The 27,012-nt window shown below is 44.7% G+C and overlaps 1 protein-coding gene across 1 annotated transcript in view; it reads right to left on the bottom strand.

Annotated features, from left to right (window-relative positions):
* Positions 1-6,509: 6,509 nt before the first annotated feature.
* Positions 6,510-27,012, bottom strand: part of LOC148512053 (uncharacterized) — a 34,801-nt gene continuing 14,298 nt past the window's right edge. The window contains exon 5 of the mRNA XM_088482374.1: positions 6,510-7,876. Within this exon, the coding sequence (XP_088338500.1) occupies positions 6,510-7,876 (1,367 nt within the window). The remainder of the gene's footprint in view (positions 7,877-27,012) is intronic.

Genomic DNA, 27,012 nt, shown 5'->3' on the forward strand with positions numbered 1-27,012 from the left:
ACAGGTCCAGCAATCTCACACGCAAACCCCCCCCAAGCCACAGCATTCGGCATTTGGGGTGGTGTCTGGTCACTGTTCTTGGAAACGGTCGTGTCGCTGTTTTCCAGGAAGGACGAGGCCAGGGTCTGCCTCTTACACGACCAGCACCCGGTGAGGCTGCGGGAAGCTTCAGCTCCCACAGCCTGACCATAGATGTAACCATCGGTCCCAATGGTGATCCCAGCCTACAATGTCGGTAGCAGCGCTGGGATCACAAATGCAGCTAGGCTGGTGCCTGACACCTCCTTCTACATTTGCATCAGAGATAGACGGAATTGCACAGCCACTTGCGTGCGGCTCTGCAAATCCATCCATCTCTGAATCAGGCCCTAGGTCTATGAGTCACATTTGCATTACTATGTGTCGCATTTGCAGATATAGGCTCAACCTCCTGCCGGAAGGGGAAAGTTCTTGCATCCACCCACCAACCTGGTAAGAACCTCTCCAACCTCTGGCTCTGTAGCTTCATAAATGGCTCTAGTGACATGAAATAGTAATAAATGAGTTATATAAACCGTCTCACACATTCATAGTATAATGAAAAATTATGAAATATTGTCCTAGATCCCACATTATATCTACAGACCATTGCCAGGATAATATATAGCACCGTATATAACAATATGGTTTGTTACTACTTTAGTGAGTGATGCCAATATCTATTAGCCCAACGAGACTACAATAAGTTCAACATGTGTGAGATATCTTCCAGACTTAAGGCTCATACACACTGTACAATATGCTCCATGAGCGATATCGTCCAGTGTTTCCCAAGCAGTACGGGGCTCAATGTCGTTAATGATGTTGTTCAGTGTCGGCACCATCCCTCATCTCTGAACACGCACAACCTGACGATGTCAGGTTGGCCTGCAGGTTCAGGCGATGAACGACATCGTCAGTGACCTGCGGGAGTGCACATCGTTGGTCGTTCACAGCGTACACACTGGACAATAATGGACGTGATGAATGATAACGACATCGTTGTAGTTCAAATCGGCCAACTTATCGTCTAGTGTGTATGCGGCTTTATATTGATGACACACATTCCACCTACGTCTGTAAAAGAGCAATAACAATAAGGAGATTTACTGTATGTTATCTGTTAAATCCTTTTCTTCGACTTCATAGGGAGCACAGTGATGACAATGGGGTATACCCTGGAGTCTGGGCACCAAACAGTTAAAATGTATTTCCCAGCAGCCCAGGCTCCCTCTCTCTATACTCTGCCCCCAGACACCGGGAGTCAGTTTAGGTTAACAAGCCCACAGCAAGTAACAAGGATAAGGAAGATTTGCACACACTTAGAAACATAGAGAAGGTGAACAAAACCGGTACTAGACGAAGTAGACCCCATCAACTGGGTGCATCAGGGTGGGCGCCCTGTGCACCCTATGGAGAAAAAGAAAAGGATGTAACAGGTAAGAACATAAATCTGCTTTTCATCTTCCTCCACTATGCATCCCAAAGCTGTCCTCCTATGGGAGGGAACACTCCTGGACTGCACTGAGAACCCTTCAGCCAAAGGTGTCAAATGCATAGAAACAAATAAGTGTGGACGAAGGACCATGTGGTAGCCTTAAAGAGCTGTTCCACAGAAGCGTCATGTTGAGCCAACCAAAATGCTCCCACTGACCAGGTGGAATGGACAGTCACCACGGCAGGGGCAGGAAGATCTGCCAAAGAGTAGGTCTGGTGGAAAGTTAATGGAGCCACCTGGCCAAGGTCTGCTTAGTAGCAGTCCAGCCCCACTTGTAAAAATCATTTAAATCAAACAGAGAATCCATCCTGCAGAAATCTCTGGTCCTGCCCACAAAATTCTGGAGAGCTCTCACAAAATCCAAAGAGGCCTCTTTGGCAAAGTATCTGCAATGGTGAAAGATGGGACTACAATCTCCTGGTTAATGTGAAAGTGAGACACCATCTTGGAAAGGTAACCCAAGTGAGTCCGCAGAACAGCCCGATCCAAGTGGAAAACCAGAAACAGGGAGGAACATGATAAAGCAAAATAAGTTGGACACTCTCCAGACCGATGCAATGGTAAGCAGGAAGATAGTCTTCCATGCTAGCCAAAGCAAGACCACGGGCTCAAAGGGAACTGACTGGAGAACCCTAAAAAGCAAATATGGGAACAAATGGCGGCTGAACATGGAGAACTCCATGAAAAATCACCCGAACATTGGGTAAGAAGAGAACATTGCCTTTGGAAGAGGACAGGGCCAAAACCTGAACCTTCAAGGCAGGGAGATGGAGGCCAAAATCCAAACCCGCCTGCAGAAAAGAAAGGACACGGGAGAAATGGAAAGACCTGGGGTTGAAGCCTCTGGCCAAACACCAAAGTATATACACCAAATCATATATAAATTCTAGCCAAAGAGAGCTTAGTACGAATAATTCTTCTGGAAAACCCCTTCACTTTTAGATGTGGATGTCTCAAGAGCCACTCTGTCAAAGCAAGGCGGGCCAGATCTGGATGGAAGCAGAGGCCCTGAGACAGAAGATCTGGCCACAGAGGTAGATGCAATGGATTATCAATATAGAGGCCCAGAAGATCCATGCCCACTATGGTCAATCGGGCACCATGAGGATCACCTCGCTTCCCTCCAGCTTGAACTTGCAGAGGACCCACGGGATCGAGACTGGAGGAAAGACAAATGATCAGAAACATACACAGAAATGCCAGAGCGTCTACCAGGAAGGAGTCAGGATCCCTGGTGTAGGAGCAGTATCATGGCAACTGGTGGTTGTGATGAGGCACCATCATGTCTATGTCCAGAGGGCCCCAAAGACAGACTAGTACCAGGAAGACATCTGGATGTAAAGCCAACTCACCTGAGTGAATGTCCTGGTGGCTTAGGAAGTCAGCGTCCAACTTGTGGACTCCAGGGATGAAGACCACCGAAAGCACGGAAGATGATGCTCTGCCCAGTGGAGAATGCAGCTGACCTCCTTCATGGCATGGCAACTGCTACCCTGGTGGTTTATGTAGGTGATGACGGTCACGTTGTCCGACTGTACCTTGACCAGAAAAACTTGAAGGAGAGACTGTGCCTTGCAAAGCGCTATGAATACCACATGGAGCTCCAGGAAGTTGATGGACAGTTGACTCTCCTGAGATGTTCATCAACCCTGAAATGTTTGATGACACGCACTTGAAGTCTTAACTGGTGGTAAGACCGGTCCTGAAACCAAATAGGATAGTCCCTATGTAGGACCGATTGAGCCACCACAATAGAAAGACAAATGTCCCAAGGGAGAATGACAGTCTGTGCGATGAGGTGCAAATGAGACTTGTTCCACTGTACCAGAATTAGCTGAAGAGGACGGGAGTGGAACTGGGCGAATTCCACCATGTCGAAGGTAAAGACCAGAGAACTCAGGATCTGTATGTGGGAGTGGATTGACACCTGATGGTGGAATGTGCGAATCTTAGAATGCATAGCTAGTATCTTGTCTGCAGGAAGACACACTGAGCCCTGGAGTCTAGTAGATCCCCTAAATTTAGCATCTCCTGTGAAGGCATCAAGGTGGATTTCTGCCAATTGATGATCCACCCGTGTGACTGCAGAAGATCCAAAGTCAGACGGATGTGGTCTCACTGAGCATCCAGAGACAGGGCCATGAAAAGGAGGTCATTCAGATAGCCAGGATGTGGATGCCCCTGCATCGAAGGTGCACTGCCATGACCTTCTGCCTCCCACCCAGGCATCTGTCATGGTCCCAATACAAACAGAAAAAAAAGCCAGCCTCCCACTCCATGGTCCCCCAGGTAAAGGCCTGTTACTTCATGTGGCAGTCCTTTCCATGGGCTTGGCTGCAGGACGTCTGGTGGACCGAGGTTGGGGCAAAAGGAGCAAAAAGTATACATTCTTAATTTAGGAGAAGCACCAGAAGAAAGGAAAGTAGTTTAGGACATCTTGTCCAACTGCAAACCAAAAAGGACCTCCCCTGCATATGGAAGTGTTTTTAAAGCTTTCTTTGAGTCCACGTCTGTGTAGCCAGAGAGCACTCCTCACCACAATAGGAGATGCTGACACCTTAAAAATTAAGACCCCTTTGTCAATGGTGACACCTTAGAGGTTAATGCCTGCCTCACCCAGGCAGGAGGCCACCTCCCTAATAGGCCCAACTAGAGACAATAACTCACAAGTTTGTACCAGAACTGACACTGTCCTCCAGTGCATCAGTCCAGCAACCAAAAGCCTTAGCCACCCAAGCAGATGCGAGGACTGGAAGAACAGCACAAGCATTAGTATATATCATCTTAAATAAGTTATCCAACTTATCTGTTGGATCTGTAAAGGAAACAGTATTCAGAATAGGGAGGATAACCTAACAAGATGGGCGATGTGGGAATCAACCAATGTAGGGGACTCCCACCTGTCCCTATCTGCAGCCATTAGTGGGTAAAAGAAAGCAATATGCTTAGATACCTGAAAGGAACTATTAAGGGAGCACCCATACCTCCGAAGAGTACCTCTTCTTCTGTGAAGAAGGGAACTCAGCTATCATTTTTTTCTGATGCTTAAATAACGGGGCTTTGGATTTGGGGGATCTGTCCTGAATCCTCAATCAGGAGGACAGATTTAACTGCAATGGTCAGTGTCCTACAAATCTACCGGCGACTTAGCATTCTCCAAACCAAGAAAACCTCAATGTTGGAGGTGACAGAGGAGCTAGCCTCGTGGTCCGAGGAAAATTCTCTGAACTCCGCTAGACAGTGGCATAGAGCTCTCTCATCTGGAAGGCCTGCTTCTGTATGTACTATCCTTGTCAAACATCTGCCGGAAAGATGCCGACACCTGTGCCAATCCCTGTACGGTCCGTGTAAAGGACTGCATCCACGGTGGCTACTCTAGCAGGCAGCAAAGGACTCTGAGCCAGCAGAATGGTTAGTAATTGGGAGCACACCTATATATAGATTAGTAGGGAGAGATGGTTTGGGAGCTGCACACTACCTGTGTCAACTCTGAAACCCAAGCCATTTCTTGATTGGATGCTGCGGCTAAAGAAACCTCCCTCAGTGGAGCCACAAAGCAGCGTACAAATGCCATTGTGGTCCGGGTCCTGGGAAGAGAGCACATTAACACATTTTTTACAAGTGCACAGCACAGGAGCATCCATCCCCTTGAGAGCCTTGATCTTGGAAGACATTTGCAGACCTAGAATGTACCAAGACACTAAAGCAGAGGTATATGTCACAGGGGAGCACAGAGTGGCAATCAGCATCAAAATTACCTAATTGTGCAAATATATATATATATATATATAATAGAAAATAGTGGGAAAGTACTGCTCAACCCAGCCATGGCAGCAAGAAGGAGCTTTAAATATACCCTGATTGCTAGGTGCAAGGTATATGGGGAGACAGGAGCCCTTGCTTCTCTTGGTGCTTTGCTGTGGCAGGCAATGCTTAAAATTGCTGCCCAGCATCTTAGAGGTGTAGAGAGGGGAGTGTACCTGAGGCAGGCTGTCTGCAGAAAGGAAGTGTGCTAAGGGGTAAGGGAGGTACTAATAGGTGGAGCCTGCCTCTGCTGTCTGGTGTGTACCCAAAGGCAATGACCACCACTGCTGTAAGCGGAGTCCTATTCCAGAAGTTCCCCGGTGGTGAGTGGTGCTGGGACGACCAGAGCCCTCAATTCCAGCACCGGTGGTGGTCTCCTGCACCAGCTGTGATAAGCTGCACTTACCTGTCCCGTCTCCAGGTGGCTGCAACTGTGGCTCCTCATCAGTGTGCTGGAGTCAGCGGCTGAAGTCACAGACCCCATTGCTAGTGTTGCGGCCACCAGCGATGGGGTTGGAGTGGCAGTGATGGCGTCCTATAGGACACGTATCACTGCCCAGTCTAAAAATAAAATAAAAAAAATGGGGGACCACCTAAAGCAGTCCCCCCACAAATAGTGCCCACTCCTGTCAGCACCAAACTTGAAACTGGCTCCTGGTGGCTCAGAAGTTCCTGGTGGTCTGATTAGAAAGGAGATGACCGGAGCCCTCTCTACCAGCACTTACCTGCCCCATCTGTAGCTGGCTACGACTGTAGTGCCTGTCCAGTGTGTTGGAATCCGCAGCTGAAATCACTGACCCAGTCGCCAGTGCTGCAGCCACCAAACCAAAGCCGGCTCCTGGTGGCTGGGTATAGAGGAGAGGGAGCATGGGCTACTGGAAAATACATTTTAACAGTTTGGTGCCCAGACTCTCCCCTCCAGGATATACCCCATTGTCATGTCTGTGCCCCCTAATGGAGGAAGAAATAATATGTTAATATAGTACGATTGGCGCTTTTATCTGCCCAGCATAACTCTGCAATGTTAATTTACTTTTAACTATAATCTCTTTAAATATATTTTTTGCTGTTTTTATATATTACCTTATTAATATTAATAGATTTAGCAATATTGACATTAATTTTGTCTTATGTGAATTTTTTGTGCAACAAAAGTTAATTTTTGTGTAAAACATTTCCCTCACTCCTATCATGGAACTGATTTTTCACCTGTGTGAGTTCTGTAATGTTTAGCAAGAGCACATTTATATGTAAAACATTTCCCACATGCAAAACATGGAAATGGTTTTGCACCTGTGTGAGTTCTCTGATGTTTAGCAAGAGACCCTTTTTCACTAAAAGATTTTCCACACTCAGAACATTGAAACGGCTTCTCACCTGTGTGACTTCTCTCATGTTTAGCAAGATCACATTTTTCTGTAAAATGTTTCCCACATTTAGAACATGGAAATGGCTTCTCACCTGTGTGAGTTCTCTTATGTCTAGCAAGAGCCGATGTCTGCGTAAAACATTTCTCACATTCAGGACATCGAAACGGTTTCTCACCTGTGTGAGTTCTTTTGTGTGTAACAAGATGTGATTTCTGTGCAAAACATTTCCCACACTCAGAGCATGGAAATTTCTCGCCTGTGTGACTTCTCTCATGAATAACAAAATGTGATTTCTGTGCAAAACATTTTTCACACTGTGAACAAGAAAATGGCTTCACACCTGTGTGACTTCTCTGATGTATAACAAGTTTTGATTTGTTTGCAAAACTTTTCCTACACTCAGAGCATGGAAATGGTTTATCCCCCGTGTGAGTTTTCTGATGTTCAACAAGACTTGATTTATATTTAAAACATTTCCCACACTCAGAACATTGAAATTTCTCACCTAAGTGAGTTTTCTGATGTTTAAAAAGAGCTGATTTCCGTGTAAAACATTTCCCACACTCAGAACACAGAAATGGTTTCTCACCTGTGTGACTTCTCTGATGTGCTGCAAGATCTGATTTCTGTATAAAACATTTCTCACACTCAGGACATGGAAATGGTTTCTCACCTGTGTGACTTCTCTGATGTGCTGCAAGATCTGATTTCTGTGTAAAACATTTCTCACACTCAGGACATGGAAATGGTTTCTCACCTGTGTGACTTCTCTGATGTGCTGCAAGATCTGATTTCTGTGTAAAACATTTCTCACACTCAGGACATGGAAATGGTCTTGCACGTGTGTGAATTCTCTGATGTATAACAAGATGTGATTTCTGTGTAAAACATTTCCCACACTCAGAACAAGGAAATGGTTTCTCACCTGTGTGAGTTCTCTGATGTATAACAAGATCTGATTTCTGAATAAAACATTTTGCACACTCAGAGCATGGAAATGGTTTCTCACCTGTGTGACTTCTCTGATGTATAACAAGATATGATTTCTGTATAAAACATTTCCCACATTTAGAGCATGGAAATGGTTTCTCACCTGTGTGAATTCTCTGATGTATATCAAGATGGGATTTACATGTAAAACATTTCCCACACTCAGAGCACAAAAATCTACTATCAACTGTATGAGCTGTACTAGATGTAGCAATATCTGAGTTGTCAGGAGAACATAGCCCAGGATTAGAAGTATGAGATGCTTTATCTGCACTATGAATCACTGGGTATATGTTTAGGCTAAGGGGATTTATTCCTGTAGAATCTTGTATGATCTTGTCTTCTTTTTCACACTCTGGAAACCAAATTAGAGATCCTTCAGAGATAGTTCTGCTTGTGCTCCCAGCCACTAGAAATGAAAGGAATGAACAGCAATGAACATAATCTTTATATTGAGAAGACAAAATGTAACCTTGTTAGGGAGTCCAAATCTGTTCAGTATTTTAGTTTTAATTTTCAAACTGTGAACAGTTTATTACAATTATGAATGTGCAAATACAAAGTGTGACTCTTTCCTCTCTTTTTGCCTCTTCTAGGCCTCCTACAATGATTCCGAGGCTTTAGGTTGTCTACTGGAATGTAAGGGGCCTTAAAAGCCCTATCAAGGGACGCCAAGTTGTTTCCCATTTGAAGGCTTTGTCTCCTGATATAGTCTTCCACCAGGAGACACACTGGAATCTGGCTCGGGATGAGCTCTGTGGTCCATGGAACCAGTTTATTACTGCTCCATATTTGATTAAAAAAAACATGGATTGGCTATATTGCTACACATGTAAGATATACAATTCAGGACTCTCCTACAGGTTCTAAGGCAGATTCATATTGCTCCGTCTTTTGATAATGGGATAGAAATTCACACTTTTGAAGATCTGTGCCCCTAATGGCCCTAACCATAGTTTATTTCATGCCCTCTCAGCTTTATTTTTCTAATTTTCAACTCCTAAACTATTGATTAGCCATGGATAACCCCTCTTTTGACAGGTCTTCTGTTTCTGCCAGTTTAAACTGCAAATCTATAGGACTCTAATGATTAGACACAGTCTATTTTGCCGCTGGCAAGAACCCGGGAATGATGTTCAACATTCCTGGGTTCATTGCATGTTCTTGAGGATTGGCTATAATTTGACCTCTGCTGGTTTATTCCCTAGAATTCGGCTTGCTGCTTTTGAGTGTATCCTATTCTCTTGGTCCAAGTTACCCTCACAGCTTTTGGAAGTTCCTGAGTCAATCTACTGAATTTGCTGAATATTCAACCAAAATGTCAGTTTTACATAGCAACCTGTCACAAGCTGCCGCTGCGCCTTGTCTGACAATGGTGCTTTGGGTGGTTTTCTCAGGCCTGTTGCTAGGAGACAAGAATGCCAGGCTGCTGCTCCACAAAGTATTCCTACCTGGCTGTTCTGTCTCCGCCTCCCTGCGCTGATTGGATCACCTTCCTTCTTTACCCCTGCTGTTTCTCCTCTCTGATGCTGGCTATAGTGTTTGTTGTGGCTTCCGGTTCTAGTGAGAGGTTATCTTCCTGTGTGTTCCAGCTCCTCGTGTTCAGTGTCTGTGATCTCCCTGCAAGTTACATCTAAGCAGTGGCTGCTGCTTCAAGCGTGTGTGATTTACCTGCAAATAACATAAGAGCAGTGCCTGCCACACCTCAGCGTCTGTGTACTCCCTGCAAGTTAAATCTAAGCAGTGTCAGCTGCACTCCAACACTGTGAACTTTTTGTTTATTCATTCCAGCACTCCCAGCAGCCTCTCTGTGTCTGTATGGCCAATCAGCTAATAACACCCAGCTATCTGCACTACTATTCAGTGCTGTGTGCACTATCTGCAATTTACAACTCCTCAGTTTCAGTTGCAATTCATTGTCTGTATATTCAAGCAAGCAATAAACTTTTACAGCAATTCCTAATATACCTCAGTACATACCAGCTATTAAGGCTGCAACTAGCCAAGTACATACCATTCCTCAAGACTGCAACTAGCCAAGTGCCTACCAGCTATTCAGGCTGCAACTATCCTAGTGCATACCAGCTCTCAAGGCTGCAACTAGCCAAGTGCATACCAGTCTTCAAGACTGCAACCAGCCAAGTACACACCAGCCCTTAAGGCTGTAAACCGCCATGTATTTATCAGTCCTCAACACTGCAACTTGCCAAGTACATTTCAGCCCACAAGGTCACATTTCAACTAGGAGCCATCTTGTCCTAACAATTCCTTATCAATAAACTCTTTATCAATTGACTCTTCAATTATATATTATCAATTGACTCTTGATCAATCAACTCACTATACTTTATTGAGCCTCATATTCCTGGTAATGGTTCCACTGTGAATCTTCCCAGAGGTTCATAACACAACCTAAATCATTAAGATGACTAGGTGCTGTTCTAGTAGAACTCTAAGGAGGTTCTTTGGAGTCCTGTTTTAACTTATCAGTCTTGCAAAAAATGGTGTTTCCAAAACAAATATAATGCTTGATACCTAGATGTACAAATTACTATTGCTTCATACACCCAGGTCCGCCCAAATTTGTTCTGAAAACTATACTCAAGCAAAATTGTTTATTGGAAAGCCTACCTGCCAAAGGTCAAGTAAGACTAAACCGAAGAAAGTTTTCTTTCATTGGTGCAATAAGGCTGACAAAGTTCTCGTCGACATTAATAAATATTTTCCTTCTAAACAGCATACTCATCACATCATTGCATATAGTTCGGTCATGTCCCACCACTGTTTATTAGTCAAGACAACTCCAAAAAAAGTAGGGCCTCTACTGAATATCCAAGTTCAGACTATACAAAACCTAGCCAAGGAAAGCGAATACAGAATATAGGTCCAATTCAGCAAGGAACGCAGCCGTGAATTTGCACACACGGTCGATGTTTTCACTCTGAAGAGAGGGGGAGAGCAGGAGTATAATAGGGGCTGATGGCTCCTGATGTATGAGATACACCAGAGAGTGTAGGGAGGAGACTGGTCAGATCTCTGGACTGGTAACACACAGTGACAAGATATGAGGGGGGAGAGCAGGAGTATAAGAGGGGCTGATGGCTCCTGATGTATGAGATACACCAGAGAGTGTGAGTAGGAGACTGGTCAGATCTCTGGGCTGGTAACACACAGTGATATGATGTGAGGGTGAGAGCAGGAGTATAATAGGGAATGATGGCTCCTGATGTATGAGATACACCAGAGAGTGCAGGGAGGAGACTGGTCAGATCTCTGGGCTGGTAACACACAGTGACATGATGTGAGGAGAAGAGCAGGAGTATAATAGGGACTGATGGCTCCTGATGTATGAGATACAGTAGAGAGAGTGGGGAGGAGACTGGTCAGATCTCTGGGCTGGTAACACACAGTGACATGATGTGAGGGGAAAGCAGGAGTATAATAGGGGCTGGCTGCTAATGTATGAGATACACCAGAGAGTGTGGGGAGGAGACTGGTCCGGTCTCTGGGCTGGTATTACACAGTGACACGATTTGAGGGGAAGAGCAAGAGTATAATAGGGGCTGATGGCTACCACTGTGCAGATACATTTCCCTTAACAATTTATACTGACAGAGAAGGGTGAAGGATAACAGATTGTGTAGTGACTGAGCAAGGAGAATATGTGACTCTTTTCTCTAATAAGCGTTTATTACTCACCTGTGTTGATAACTGTAGGTATTTCCTCCTCCTTACACTGCTGATCGCCCCTCACATATGTCTCTTTTTCACCATCTATATCTTCTGCCTTCATCTCAGTCACATATGTATCTTCTCCCTCTGTATCTTCTGCCTTCATATCAGTCACACACGTCTCTTCTTCTCCCTCTATATCTTCTGCCTTATTATCAGTCACATACGTCTCTTCTTCTCCCTTTATATCTTCTGCCTTGTTATCAGTCACATACATCTCTTCTTCTCCCTCTATATCTTTTACCTTTATATCAGTCACATACGTCTCTTCTTCTCCCTCTATATCTTCTGCCTTCATGTCAGTCACATACGTCTCTTCTTCTCCCTCTATATCTTCTGCCTTCATATTAGTCACATACGTCTCTTCTTCTTCCTTTATATCTTCTGCCTTGTTATCAGTCACATACATCTCTTCTTCTCCCTCTATATCTTTTACCTTTATATCAGTCACATACGTCTCTTCTTTTCCCTCTATATCTTCTGTCTTAACATTAGTTAAAACTTCACTCTAAATAACCCATAAAACAATATAACACTTAATTAATGCCTAATATAATTAATTGTTATTAAACAGTATAATTTCAGTGTGTAATACACACACAGCTTCTCTGTAAATCAAACGAGGTGTGGATATTAAATAACAAGACTGATGCTATAATTTATTTTTGATTATATTAAGTATATTTTAATTCCGTTCCCCTTCGGCATCCACACACCGCTGTATTCTTATTGGTTAAAGCCGCGCTGTAGCTCATTATCAGCAGTCTCAACAGCTCCGTCATTTTCTTCTTTACCTCAGTAAATGATGCAAAATGAGTTTCTTTGAGTACAGATTTGACTTTATGGAAAAGAAAGTCGCACTGTGCTAGGTCTGGTGAGTATGGAGGGGGTTCTATCACTGCAATCTGTTTCTTAGCCAAACTCTGCGTCAGAGAGAGAGCTGTGTGGGCTGGTGCGATTTCCTGATGGGGAATGAATCAATTGTTCCACAACTCCGGCCTCTTTCTCTGATTCTTTCCTGAAAGGTTGCTAGAATATTTTTGTAGTAATGTTGATTCACTGTCGTGCCTTCTGGTACCCAGTCCTCCTAAATAACACCCTTGGGGCTGTATTCAATTAACTATCGCACCCGCGATAATATCGCCGATTTTTCTGCGGTATTATCGTCATTAGCGATAAATTGAAAAAACTGTTCTCCATTTTTAAAAAAGGTGGAAAATGTGCAAAATCCCTATTTTTGTGTAAAAATGTGGGGATTTCTTACAGAACCCTTTGGACAGCTATCCTAATGATACCTTGGCAAAAAATGTTTTCGTAAATTGTGTACTTTGTCGAGAAACGACCGCTGAAATTTCAGACAAAATTTTATTTATATTGTGAAAACTGCATTTAACGTATTGGGTCTGGTATTTTGGAGGGATATAAAGATGCACCAAGTGTTTTAAACATCGCACGTGGCTGGTGCAGGCGTTTTTTTTTGCGGTTTTAAAAAACCACCTGCGCCAGCCACGTGCGATGTTTAAAACACTTGGCGCAGCCTTATGGCCCCTTCGAAATACCAGACCCAATAAGTTAAACGCTTTTTCCACTTGGAAAAAAAAATGTCACCGAAATTTTAATGCCCGTTTTTCGTCAAAGAACGCAACTTACACATTTTTGTTTCAGTAAAGTATCATTAGGGGGGCTGTCCAAAGAGTTCTGGAAGAAAGCCCCACATTTTTACCCAAAAATAGAGTTTTTGCTAATTTTTTCGCCTGCCCAAGGCAGGAGAAAAGTTTTCTCCAGTTTTTCGCCGTTGTTGGCGAAATCGTCCGCAAATCGTCTGAAAATTGGCTGATCGAAAGGCCGATTCGCAAACGACAGCGAAAATGCCCGATTTCGCATCTAATTTAATACGGCCCTCGGTATCAAAGAAAACAATAAATATGGCTTTGAATTTGCTGTGACGCGCTTTCTTCATTCTTGGTGATGGTGTTTTCCAGTGCATGGACTGGCGTTTTGTCTCAGGATCGTACTGGAAGATCCATGTTTCATCACAGGTAATAAGTTTATCTAAAATATGCGAATTTGCTTGAATTTGTTCCAAAATGTTGGTACAAATTTGCTTTTGATTTTCTTTCTGCTCAGTAGTGAGAATCCTTGGAACCATCTTAGTACAAACTTTTGGCATATTAAGATCTTGATGCAAAACTTTCCTAACAGTTTTGTAAATTTTTTCCACATTTTCAATTATTTTTGATGTGGAAAGATTCCTTATGTCGTCACTCACACACATGTGAACATGACATACAATCTGCCCTACTTTTAAACTAAGGATTTTAATGAGGAACGGGAAAAACACAACTTCTTCGATTAATGTGTGAAAGGAAACTATCCGTGCAAGAGGTCTGAAACTTGCAAAACCGTTTTGGCATAGTCCGAGGTCAAAGTTCCACCACTTCCTTTTAACTCAGGCAGTATGGTTTCTTTTTCCAAATACCGTCGCGTTATTTAATAGCCACACCTCGTACAGTGACAGTCACTTTGGTATATTGGTGAGACCCTAAATCCCACCTACCTGATCCTCCTGTGGGATCCTGTGATTCTCCTCTGTACAATCCTGGGAATAAAGAGGACGGGGACATCTCTCTGGGGTATTCCTGTTACTGGGTCCATCTGTAGGAGACACACAGTGACTGAGTACATTGTATATATGTGATTATCAGATGATGTGTATATAGGGAGCCCCTATACCTGCTCTCCCCTGTATAATAAATGACAGTCTCCTCTTACCCAGTAATGTGAGGGGCCGGTGATTCTCCATCATCACATCCTTGTACAGACCCATGTGTTCCTCTATATACTCCCCCTCCTGCATGGAGACATAGACAGTGACATCCTGACACCTTATAGGAACCTGACACACAAAATGATACAGTTACCACCCAGACACATCCCCTGGTGTTACTGCATAATGTCCCATTCCCAGAAGTCACCTCTCCAGTCATCACCCAGACACATTCCCTGGTGTTACTGTATAATGTCCCATTCCCAGCAGTCACCTCTCCAGTCATCACCCTGACACATCCCCTGGTGTTACTGTATAATGTCCCATTCCCAGCAGTCACCTCTCCAGTCATCACCCAGACACATCCCCTGGTGTTACTGTATAATGTCCCATTCCCAGCAGTCACCTCTCCAGTCATCACCCAGACACATCCCCTGGTGTTACTGTATAATGTCCCATTCCCAGCAGTCACCTCTCCAGTCATCACCCAGACACATCCCCTGGTGTTACTGTATAATGTCCCATTCCCAGCAGTCACCTCTCCAGTAATCACCCAGACACATCCCCTGGTGTTACTGTATAATGTCCCATTCCCAGCAGCCACCTCTCCAGTCAGCAGCTGAATGATCTTGTTGGTGAGTTCCAGAATCTTCTGATCATTGTCTCTCTCATGTATCAGTGAGGTGGAGGCACCGTGATGGGGCTCTGGGTCATGCTCAGTCCTCCTGACACATGAGGACGGCGTCTGGGAGTTTCACACACACCAGATGTCTTCTTCACTAATGTGTAATTCTGTGAATTGGGGGAGACATCGATACCAAGGAATATGTAACTCAAACAATTACGAGTTGATAAATTCTTAACACTAAACTTTTATTATGTTGTTTTTAAAAAAACAAATTGTTCATTACTCTGGTTTTAAAAACAAATGATATATACAACTAAATAAAAAGTGAAAATAAAATCACCAAATTGTGTCACAAATAAGACATGGACTTCCAACACAAATAAAAAAAATATGTGACAATAATGCACAAAATAACACATATAACGCAAACTATTAACATGTATTTATAACAGAAAAGTGGTGGTTAAATTGCGATTGATACATTTTGTGTGTTATTCCACTTATTATATCATTATACAGTCCATTCCCCTAAATATAAATATAATAAATCACAAATCAGTGTGTGCCGAGTTATTCCCCCTCATATATCACTGTACAGTCCCCTCACTTTTATAGAATAAAAATACCACATATCAGTGTGTACTGGGAGCAGTGTTATTCCCCCTCATATAACACTGAATGGTCCCCTCTCCTCTATACAAAAATAACACATATCAGTGTTTGCCGGGAGCTGTGTTATGCCCCCACATGTATTACTGTAATGGCCCCTTCGACTATATAATATTACCACATATCAGTGTGCATCAGTAGCTCCGGGGACAGTGGCAGGTGGGGAGTTTGACTGGGGCGGTACACCTGTCAAACCGTAACGCAGGTGTCCTAAGGCGAGCTCAGGGAGGACAGAAACCTCCCGTGGAGCAGTGTGCAGTTCCCTCTCCCCTATAAAATAATAATACCACATATCAGTGTATACTGGGAGCTGTGTAATTTCCCTCATACAGTATATCCCTGTACAGTCCCCTCTACCCTATATAATATTAACACATATCAGTGTGTGCTGGGAGCTGTGTTATTCCCCCTCATATAGCACTGTACAGTCCCCTCTCCCCTATATAATAATAATACCACATATCAGTGTGTGCTGGGAGCTGTGTTATTCCCCCTCATATATCACTGTACAGTCCCCTCTCCCCAATATAATAATACCACATATCAGTGTGTGCTGGGAGCTGTGTTATTCCCCCTCATATATCACTGTACAGTCCCCTCTCCCCTATATATTAATAATACCACATATCAGTTTGTGCCGGGGGCTTGTTATTCCCCCTCATATATCACTGTACAGTCCCCTCCCCCTACATAATAATAATACCACATAATATTGTGTGCTGGGAGCTGTGTTATTCCCCCTCATATATCACTGTACAGTCCCCTCTCCCCCTATATAATAATACCACATATCAGTGTGTGCTGGGAGCTGTGCTATTCCCCATCATATACCACTGTGCAGTCCCCTCTCCCCTATATAATAATAATACCACATATCAGTGTGTGCTGGGAGCTGTGTTATTCCCCCACATGTATTACTGTAATGGCCCCTTCGACTATATAATATTACCACATATCAGTGTGCATCAGTAGCTCCGGGGACAGTGGCAGGTGGGGAGTTTGACTGGGGCGGTACACCTGTCAAACCGTAACGCAGGTGTCCTAAGGCGAGCTCTGGGAGGACAGAAACCTCCCGTGGAGCAGTGTGCAGTTCCCTCTCCCCTATAAAATAATAATACCACATATCAGTGTATACTGGGAGCTGTGTAATTTCCCTCATACAGTATATCCCTGTACAGTCCCCTCTACCCTATATAATATTACCACATATCAGCGTGTGCTGGGAGCTGTGTTATTCCCCCTCATATATCACTGTACAGTCCCCTCTCCCCAATATAATAATACCACATATCAGTGTGTGCTGGGAGCTGTGTTATTCCCCCTCATATATCACTGTACAGTCCCCTCTCCCCTATATATTAATAATACCACATATCAGTTTGTGCCGGGGGCTTGTTATTCCCCCTCATATATCACTGTACAGTCCCCTCCCCTTACATAATAATAATACCACATAATATTGTGTGCTGGGAGCTGTGTTATTCCCCCTCATATATCACTGTACAGTCCCCTCTCCCCCTATATAATAATACCACATATCAGTGTGTGCTGGGAGCTGTGCTATTCCCCATCATATACCACTGTGCAGTCCCCTCTCCCCTATATAATAATAATACCACATATCAGTGTGTGCTGGGAGCTGTGTTATTCCCCCTCATATATCACTGTAGGGTCCCCTCTCCCCTATACAATAATAATACCACATAGTGGGGTAGATGTATGAAGCCCAGAAGCGGTATCAGCGCACGTTATGTGCGCTGATACCGCTTCTCCCCGATGTATGATCGGGGGTCTGGGCGGAAAATGACAGGGGCAATATGCGCCCATGTCATTATCGGCGCTGCTATCTACAAGATAGCAGCGCCGAGTGGCAGGGCCATGTGCGAACGGTCATACCGCATGACCGTTCGGCCGGCTGTAGCTGTCATTATCAACAGCTACAGCCTGGCGCTAGCCTATACCCACAGCAGGGACAGCGCTGTCCCTGCTGCCGGCTCCAGGCTGCATGCGGGGATCTCATGATATTTGCGAGATCCTGCGCATGCTCAGTGGAGCCGGCCGGGACAGAGACACAGGGCATCAGCACTAGGCTGGTGCGCTGCTGTCTCTAGCGGGTAGCGCCGGAGGGGGTGTTATCGCTCCCCCTCTTACATCTCATCGGTAGTGCTTCCTGCTGCACCTCGGTAAAGAGGCGAAGCAGGAAGCGTTACAGCGGCACTTATCGTGTCGCTTTAATACATCTACCCCAGTGTGTGTAATAATAATACCACATATCAGTGTGTGCTGGGAGCTGTGTTATTCCCCTCATATATCAATGTACGGTCCCCTCTCCCCTATTTAATAATAATACCACATAGTGTGTGCTGGGAGCTGTGTTATTCCCCTCATATATCACTGTACGGTCCCCTCTCCCCTATTTAATAATAATACCACATATCAGTGTGCTGGGAGCTGTGTTATTCCCCTCATATATCACTGTACGGTCCCCTCTCCCCTATATAATAATACCACATATCAGTGTGTGCTGAGAGCTGTGTTATCCCCCCTCATATATCACTATACGGTCCCCTCTCCCCCTATATAATAATAATACCACATATCAGTGTGCTGGGAGCTGTGTTATTCCCCACATATATCACTGTACAGTCCCCTCTCCCCTATATAATAATAATACCACATATCAGTGTGTGCTGGGAGCTGTGTTATTCCCCCTCATATATCACTGTACGGTCCCCTCTCCCCTATATAATAATTCACATATCATTGTGTGCTGGGAGCTGTGTTATTCCCCCCTCATATATCACTGTACGGTCCCCTCTCCCCTATACAATAATATAACATATCAGTGTATGCTAGGAGCAGTGTTATTCCTTCTCATATATCACTGTACGGTCCCCTCTCCCCTATATAATAATAATACCACAAATCAGTGTGTGCTGGGAGCTGTGTTATCCCCCCTCATATATCACTGTACAGTCCCTCTCCCCTCTATAATAATAATACCACATATCAGTGTGTGCTGGGAGCTGTGTTATTCCCCCTCATATATCACTGTACGGTCCCCTCTCCCCTATAAAATAATAATACCACATATCAGTGTGTGCTGGTAGCTGTGTTATTCCCCTCATATATCACTGTACGGTCCCCTCTCCCCCTATATAATAATAATACCACATAGTGTGTGCTGGGAGCTGTGTTATCCCCCTCAAATATCACTGTACGGTCCCCTCTCCCCTATATAATAATAATACCACATATCAGTGTGTGCTGGGAGCTGTGTTATTCCCCCTCATATATCACTGTAGTCTCCTCCCCCCTATATTATAATAATACCACATATCAGTGTGTGCTGGGAGCTGTGTTATTCCCCTCATATATCACTATACAGTCCCCTCTCCCCTATATAATAACAATACTATATATCAGTGTGTGCTGGGAGCTGTGTAATTCCCCTCATATATCACTGTACAGTCCCCTCTCCCCTATATAATAATACCACATATCAGTGTGTGCTGGGAGCTGTGTTATTCCCCTCATATATCACAGTACGGTTCCCTCTCCCCTATATAATGATAATACCACATATCAGTGTGTGCTGGGAGCTGTGTTATTCCCCTCATATATCACTGTACGGTCCCCTCTCCCCTATATAATAATAATACCACATATCAGTGTGTGCTGGGAGCTGTTATTCCCCCTCATATATCACTGTACAGTCCCCTCTCCCCTATATAATAATAATACCACATATCAGTGTGTGCTGGGAGCTGTGTTATTCCCCCTCAAATATCACTGTACGGTCCCCTCTCCCCTATATAATAATACCACATATCAGTGTGTGCTGGGAGCTGTGTTATTCCCCCTCATATATCACTGTACGGTTCCCTCTCCCCTATAAAATAATAATACCACATATCAGTGTGTGCTGGGAGCTGTGTTATTCCCCTCATATATCACTGTACGGTCCCCTCTCCCCCTATATAATAATACCACATATCAGTGTGTGCTGGGAGCTGTGTTATCCCTCCTCATATATCACTGTACGGTCCCCTCTCCCCTATATAATAATAATACCACCACATATCAGTGTGTGCTGGGAGCTGTGTTATTCCCCCTCATATATCACTGTACAGTCCCCTCTCCCCTATATAATAATTATACCACATATCAGTGTGTGCTGGGAGCTGTGTTATTCCCCCTCATATATCACTGTACAGTCCCCTCTCCCCTATATAATAATAATACCACATATCAGTGTGTGCTGGGAGCTGTGTTATTCCCCCTCATATATCACTGTACGGTCCCCTCTCGCCTATATAATAATAATACCACATATCAGTGTGTGCTGGGAGCTGTGTTATCCCCCTCATATATCACTGTACGGTCCCCTCTCCCCCTATATAATAATAATACCAGATATCAGTGTGTTCTGGGAGCTGTGTTATTCCCCTCATATATCACTGTACGGTCCCCTCTCCCCTATATAATAATAATACCACAAATCAGTGTGTGCTGGGAGCTGTGTTATCCCCCCTCATATATCACTGTACGGTCCCCTCTCCCCCTATATAATAATAATACCACAAATCAGTGTGTGCTGGGAGCTGTGTTATCCCCCCTCATATATCACTGTATGGTCCCCTCCCCCCTATATAATAATAGTACCACATATCAGTGTGTGCTGGGAGCTGTTATTCCCCCTCATATATCACTGTACGGTCCCCTCCCCCCTATATAATAATAATACCACATATCAGTGTGTGCTGGGAGCTGTGTTATTCCCCCTCATATATCACTGTACAGTCTCCTCTCCCCTATATAATAATAGTACCACATATCAGTGTGTGCTGGGAGCTGTTATTCCCCCTCATATATCACTGTACGGTCCCCTCTCCTCTATATAATAATAATACCACATATCAGTGTGTGCTGGGAGCTGTGTTATTCCCCCTCATATATCACTGTACGGTCCCCTCTCCCCTATATAATAATAATACCACATATCATTGTGTGCAGGGAGCTGTGTTATTCCCCCTCATATATCACTATACGGTCCCCTCTCCCCTATATAATAATAATACCACATATCAGTGTGTGCTGGGATCTGTGTTATTCCCCCTCATATATCACTGTACAGTCCCCTCTCCTCCTATATCATAATAATACCACATATCAGTGTGTGCTGGGAGCTGTGTTATTCCCCCTCATATATCACTGTACGGTCCCCTCTCCCCTATATAATAATAATACTACATATCAGTGTGTGCTGGGAGCTGTGTTATTCCCCCTCATATATCACTGTACAGTCCCCTCTCCCCTATATAATAATAATACTACATATCAGTGTGTGCTGGGAGCTGTGTTATTCCCCCTCATATATCACTGTACAGTCCCCTCTCCCCTATATAATAATAATACTACATATCAGTGTGTGCTGGGAGCTGTGTTATTCCCCCTCATATCACTGTACAGTCCCCTCCCCCCTATATAATAATATCACATATCAGTGTGTGCTGGGAGCTGTGTTATTCCCCCTCATATATCACTGTGTAGTCCCCTCTCCCCCTATATAATAATATCACGTGTGTGCTGGGAGCTGTGTTATTCCCCCTCATATATCACTGTATGGTCCCCTCCCCCCTATATAATAATAGTACCACATATCAGTGTGTGCTGGGAGCTGTTATTCCCCCTCATATATCACTGTACGGTCCCCTCCCCCCTATATAATAATAATACCACATATCAGTGTGTGCTGGGAGCTGTGTTATTCCCCCTCATATATCACTGTACAGTCTCCTCTCCCCTATATAATAATAGTACCACATATCAGTGTGTGCTGGGAGCTGTTATTCCCCCTCATATATCACTGTACGGTCCCCTCTCCTCTATATAATAATAATACCACATATCAGTGTGTGCTGGGAGCTGTGTTATTCCCCCTCATATATCACTGTACGGTCCCCTCTCCCCTATATAATAATAATACCACATATCATTGTGTGCAGGGAGCTGTGTTATTCCCCCTCATATATCACTATACGGTCCCCTCTCCCCTATATAATAATAATACCACATATCAGTGTGTGCTGGGATCTGTGTTATTCCCCCTCATATATCACTGTACAGTCCCCTCTCCTCCTATATCATAATAATACCACATATCAGTGTGTGCTGGGAGCTGTGTTATTCCCCCTCATATATCACTGTACGGTCCCCTCTCCCCTATATAATAATAATACTACATATCAGTGTGTGCTGGGAGCTGTGTTATTCCCCCTCATATATCACTGTACAGTCCCCTCTCCCCTATATAATAATAATACTACATATCAGTGTGTGCTGGGAGCTGTGTTATTCCCCCTCATATATCACTGTACAGTCCCCTCTCCCCTATATAATAATAATAATACTACATATCAGTGTGTGCTGGGAGCTGTGTTATTCCCCCTCATATATCACTGTACAGTCCCCTCTCCCCTATATAATAATAATACTACATATCAGTGTGTGCTGGGAGCTGTGTTATTCCCCCTCATATCACTGTACAGTCCCCTCCCCCCTATATAATAATATCACATATCAGTGTGTGCTGGGAGCTGTGTTATTCCCCCTCATATATCACTGTGTAGTCCCCTCTCCCCCTATATAATAATATCACGTGTGTGCTGGGAGCTGTGTTATTCCCCCTCATATATCACTGTATGGTCCCCTCCCCCCTATATAATAATAGTACCACATATCAGTGTGTGCTGGGAGCTGTTATTCCCCCTCATATATCACTGTACGGTCCCCTCCCCCCTATATAATAATAATACCACATATCAGTGTGTGCTGGGAGCTGTGTTATTCCCCCTCATATATCACTGTACAGTCTCCTCTCCCCTATATAATAATAGTACCACATATCAGTGTGTGCTGGGAGCTGTTATTCCCCCTCATATATCACTGTACGGTCCCCTCTCCTCTATATAATAATAATACCACATATCAGTGTGTGCTGGGAGCTGTGTTATTCCCCCTCATATATCACTGTACGGTCCCCTCTCCCCTATATAATAATAATACCACATATCATTGTGTGCAGGGAGCTGTGTTATTCCCCCTCATATATCACTATACGGTCCCCTCTCCCCTATATAATAATAATACCACATATCAGTGTGTGCTGGGATCTGTGTTATTCCCCCTCATATATCACTGTACAGTCCCCTCTCCTCCTATATCATAATAATACCACATATCAGTGTGTGCTGGGAGCTGTGTTATTCCCCCTCATATATCACTGTACGGTCCCCTCTCCCCTATATAATAATAATACTACATATCAGTGTGTGCTGGGAGCTGTGTTATTCCCCCTCATATATCACTGTACAGTCCCCTCTCCCCTATATAATAATAATACTACATATCAGTGTGTGCTGGGAGCTGTGTTATTCCCCCTCATATATCACTGTACAGTCCCCTCTCCCCTATATAATAATAATAATACTACATATCAGTGTGTGCTGGGAGCTGTGTTATTCCCCCTCATATATCACTGTACAGTCCCCTCTCCCCTATATAATAATAATACTACATATCAGTGTGTGCTGGGAGCTGTGTTATTCCCCCTCATATCACTGTACAGTCCCCTCCCCCCTATATAATAATATCACATATCAGTGTGTGCTGGGAGCTGTGTTATTCCCCCTCATATATCACTGTGTAGTCCCCTCTCCCCCTATATAATAATATCACGTGTGTGCTGGGAGCTGTGTTATTCCCCCTCATATATCACTGTACGGTCCCCTCCCCCTATATAATAATAATACCACATATCAGTGTGTGCTGGGAGCTGTGTTATTCCCCCTCATATATCACTGTGTAGTCCCCTCTCTCTTAAATAATAACAGTAGTAATATAATATGGAGCATTTTACCTGTAGATTGTTTTTAGCTTCACTAAGAAAAATGGCGGCTCAGGACTCTGTGGCCCCGCCCCCACCATGCGTCACCGGCGAAATACGAATTAGGCTGCAGAGCTACGGCCTAGTGTTGCGGCTATAGGAAAATGGCCGCCGTGCCTTTTGCTAGTGGGCACTATTTATAGTATAATTAGCGTTTAGTATAATTATACTCTGTATAGACATTAGGATGTTACCCGTCAGCACATCCGGGGTATTGGGCTCCTTATATTCAGTCCATATAGTTTGTCTCTTTTAGCCAATGAGCAATCTCTGTACTTCGGAAAAATGGCCTCCGACTGCTGCATAAAAAGGAGACACATTTTATTTATAGGAGGTAAAACAGTTTGTCCTCCCGTGTTCAGTTTACAATTGCTGATGGTTACTGCCTTGTGTAGTATGTGGGGCTGTGTAAATAGTATAGGTGATATATAGCTGTATATACAGTGCTCAGCATTAGGGAGACATCCCCAGGCACTATTATCACCAGTATAATGTGGTCTCCATTCCCCTTCTCCCATTGATGTGATCAACAACATTGTGATATTTAATATCAGAGATTTATTTATAATTTTTCCATTAATGCATTATTTTTTTTATTATTATTTTTACCACTTATTCATTGTATTTCACCAATTTTTCCCTCATTTTTACACTAATTAAGTCCTTTTCATATAAATTTTTTTCAGTGTGTATATATATAATTTTTTTTTTTCTTCAGAATTATTAGATAAATGGTGACGTTAGGACAGGATATGTTCAAATATTTTTTTTTTATGTTCATAATAAATTAATTCAAAATATATATATTTTTTTCTTGTATCTAAATAAAAGTTACATTGTAATTAATGCATATATTTTTCAGAGTCTGCCCCATTTACTAGAGCTTTTTTTTCTCCCTGTCCCGTATTTCCCTTTCTCCCTGAGCCATTAAAGATTCTGCATCGTTGCCTGATGAAGGTGAATTAGAACCGATGAAAATAGGAAATGTACAGAACCAGTGGCGGAGCTCCCGGAGACAATGGAGTCATTTGCCGCCGGGCGCCAGCCTTGAAGGGGGCACCTGGCTCCACTGTCCCCGGGAGCTGCATGGAGAAGGAGCGCCGCTGATCGGCGCTCCACCTCCACTGGCGTAACTACGGATGGTGCAGGGAGTGCGATCGCACCCCCTGCACCCTCCATTTGCCGGGCACCCGCTGAGTGTGTTACCAGCGGGTGCCCGGCTCCTATTCAAACCCCTGGCGGCAGCCAGAGGACGGAGCTCCCTCCGTCTTCCGGGTCCCGCAGTGTACTATGGGAGTGACGTCATGATGTCACTCCCATAGTGCCGAGGAGCGGACATCGGGGATGGACGGCAGCAGCACTGGAGCGAGGATAAAGGTAAGTGTTTTTTTTTTGGTTGTGTGCGCGCGCAGGGAGGGGGCTCACTACTGGGGGCTAACTACTGGGGGCTCACTACTGGGTGCTCACTACAGGGGGCTCACTACTGGGGGCAACTACTGGGTGCTCACTACAGGGGGTAACTACTGTGGGCAACTACTGGGGGCTCACTACTGGGTGCTCACTACAGTGGGCTCACTACTTGGGGCAACTACAGGGGGCTCACTACTGGGAGTAACTACTGTGGGCAACTACCGGGGGCTCACTACTGGAGGCACCACTACTGGGGGCACTACATAGGCAGGCACTGCATAGGGGGACCACTACTGGGGGCATAGTATAAAAGGAAATGCATAGGGGGGCTGGCGGCAGCTGGGGCTGGCATAGGTGCTGGGGGGTGGTACATTTTAATTTGTTTTAATTTATCTTGCCTCCGGGCACCTGGGATGAAGTTACGCCACTGTACAGAACCTTATTAGGCAGCTGGGCATGACTCTGTGTCATTATTGTGGAGATATCTCACACTTCCTGGTTCAGTGACCGAATTGCAATAAGATGCCTGGTAACTAACGGTTCCCAAAGCCTTCAAAAGGGGGAGTTGGGGTACAGGTACAAAAATCCTCTTTTGGTTTATCATCTTCTCTTGGCATACGAAATGCCATCTGTTTGCCTTTTCTATTGTTTATCAAAGAAACTCCAGTCTCCATTTCTGCTTTAATCGAATCAGGGTCTATGGCAGAGGTTCCCAAACAGTTCAGGTTTTAGAGATATCCATGGTTGAGAACAGGTGGTTAAATAAAATTGACTGAGGTGTTAATTAAGTCACCTGTGCTCAACCATGACTATCTCTAAAACCTGAACTGTTAGGGAACCTTGAGGACTGCATTTGGGAAACTCTAGTATATGGGAAAATTAATTGATCAAGGTCTTATGGGTCCAACTGAAGCTTCTGCTGATTTCAAAGAAAGAGGTAGTCCTTTTAGAGACTGTTGATGGGACATCCATTACCTCCGGGCATGTTTCACAGGAAACTACTGCATTAAGGGCCTGATTCAGAGCCGGACGCTCTGACAGAGCGCTCGCTCTGAATCAGGGCCGGCCTTGTTTTTTAGAACGGCCTCCTGGCCACTCGCATAGCTGTGGGTGACCACCCACAGCTATAGCGAGGGGCCAGGAAGATGGTCGCGATGGTCAAGACCATCGCGACCATCGGACTTGCGACGAGACCCTTGTAGTAGGGTCTCGTTGCCGCAAGCCCCAGAGAGATTTCGGCTCTCACGGAGCCAAAATCTCACGAGTGATGTCAGTGGGGCCGTCCCCAAACGGAGGCGTTCACATGGGAACGCCTCTGTTTGGGCAGCCACTCCCTCGGCCCGCCCACCAAAGGGGGTGTGCTGTCACTCAACATCAACAGCACGCCCCCTTTGGTACGAGACCCGGAGCAACGGTTTGCCCATCGCTATCCGGGTCTTGCGCATGTGCACGATGGAGCCGGCTCCGTCGTGCGCATGCGCACTGGGCCACCATCGACCCGCTTGTGAGCGGGTCTGAATCAGGCCCTAAGTGTGGAGACCTTACAAGGTCATAGAGAACAATTTTCTCTTGATTGTGGTCATTCCCCACGTTTCCCAATCATATTAGAAATTCTATGGTTAAAGACACACAGGACCTCATTCAGACCCGGTCGCAAGCACTGCACGCCCGCAACCGGGTCGATGTTTTGGTCCTGCGCATGCGCAGCGGCTGCACTGCGCGTGCGCAAGCCCCGGAGCGAGAGAGAAGTTATCTCGCTCCGGGGCTCGCTACCAACGGGGGGCTGTCGATCAGCTCGCCCCGTTTGGTAGATCAGAGCAATTAGACCATCGATCAGAGCAGGAAGCTCCCTGGGGCTTGCGGTTGGCAAGGGTCTCGTCGCAAGCCTCGATGGTCGCGATGGTCTTGACCATTGCGACCATCACCCTGGTCGCTAGCTAAGCTGTGGGTGATACTAAAAAATAGAAGCGGCCGCCCTCATTCAGAGAGAGCGATCGCTTCTTGTGACCACCTCTGAATGAGGGCCACAGTCCGATCATCAGTTGTCAGACTGTCGATGTCTTTTCAAGTCAAACTAGTTTGACTGTGCTCTCCTAATTGTGAAATTGTGTCCTCTCAATTACATTTTTGTGGAACCTTGACCTCTGAGGAAGGAAAATGCCAAAAGTGTACTAAATT

Source organism: Taudactylus pleione, unplaced genomic scaffold (genome assembly GCF_031769625.1).
Source record: "Taudactylus pleione unplaced genomic scaffold, aTauple2 ptg000285l, whole genome shotgun sequence".
In the NCBI taxonomy this organism is placed as follows: Eukaryota; Metazoa; Chordata; class Amphibia; order Anura; family Myobatrachidae; genus Taudactylus; species Taudactylus pleione.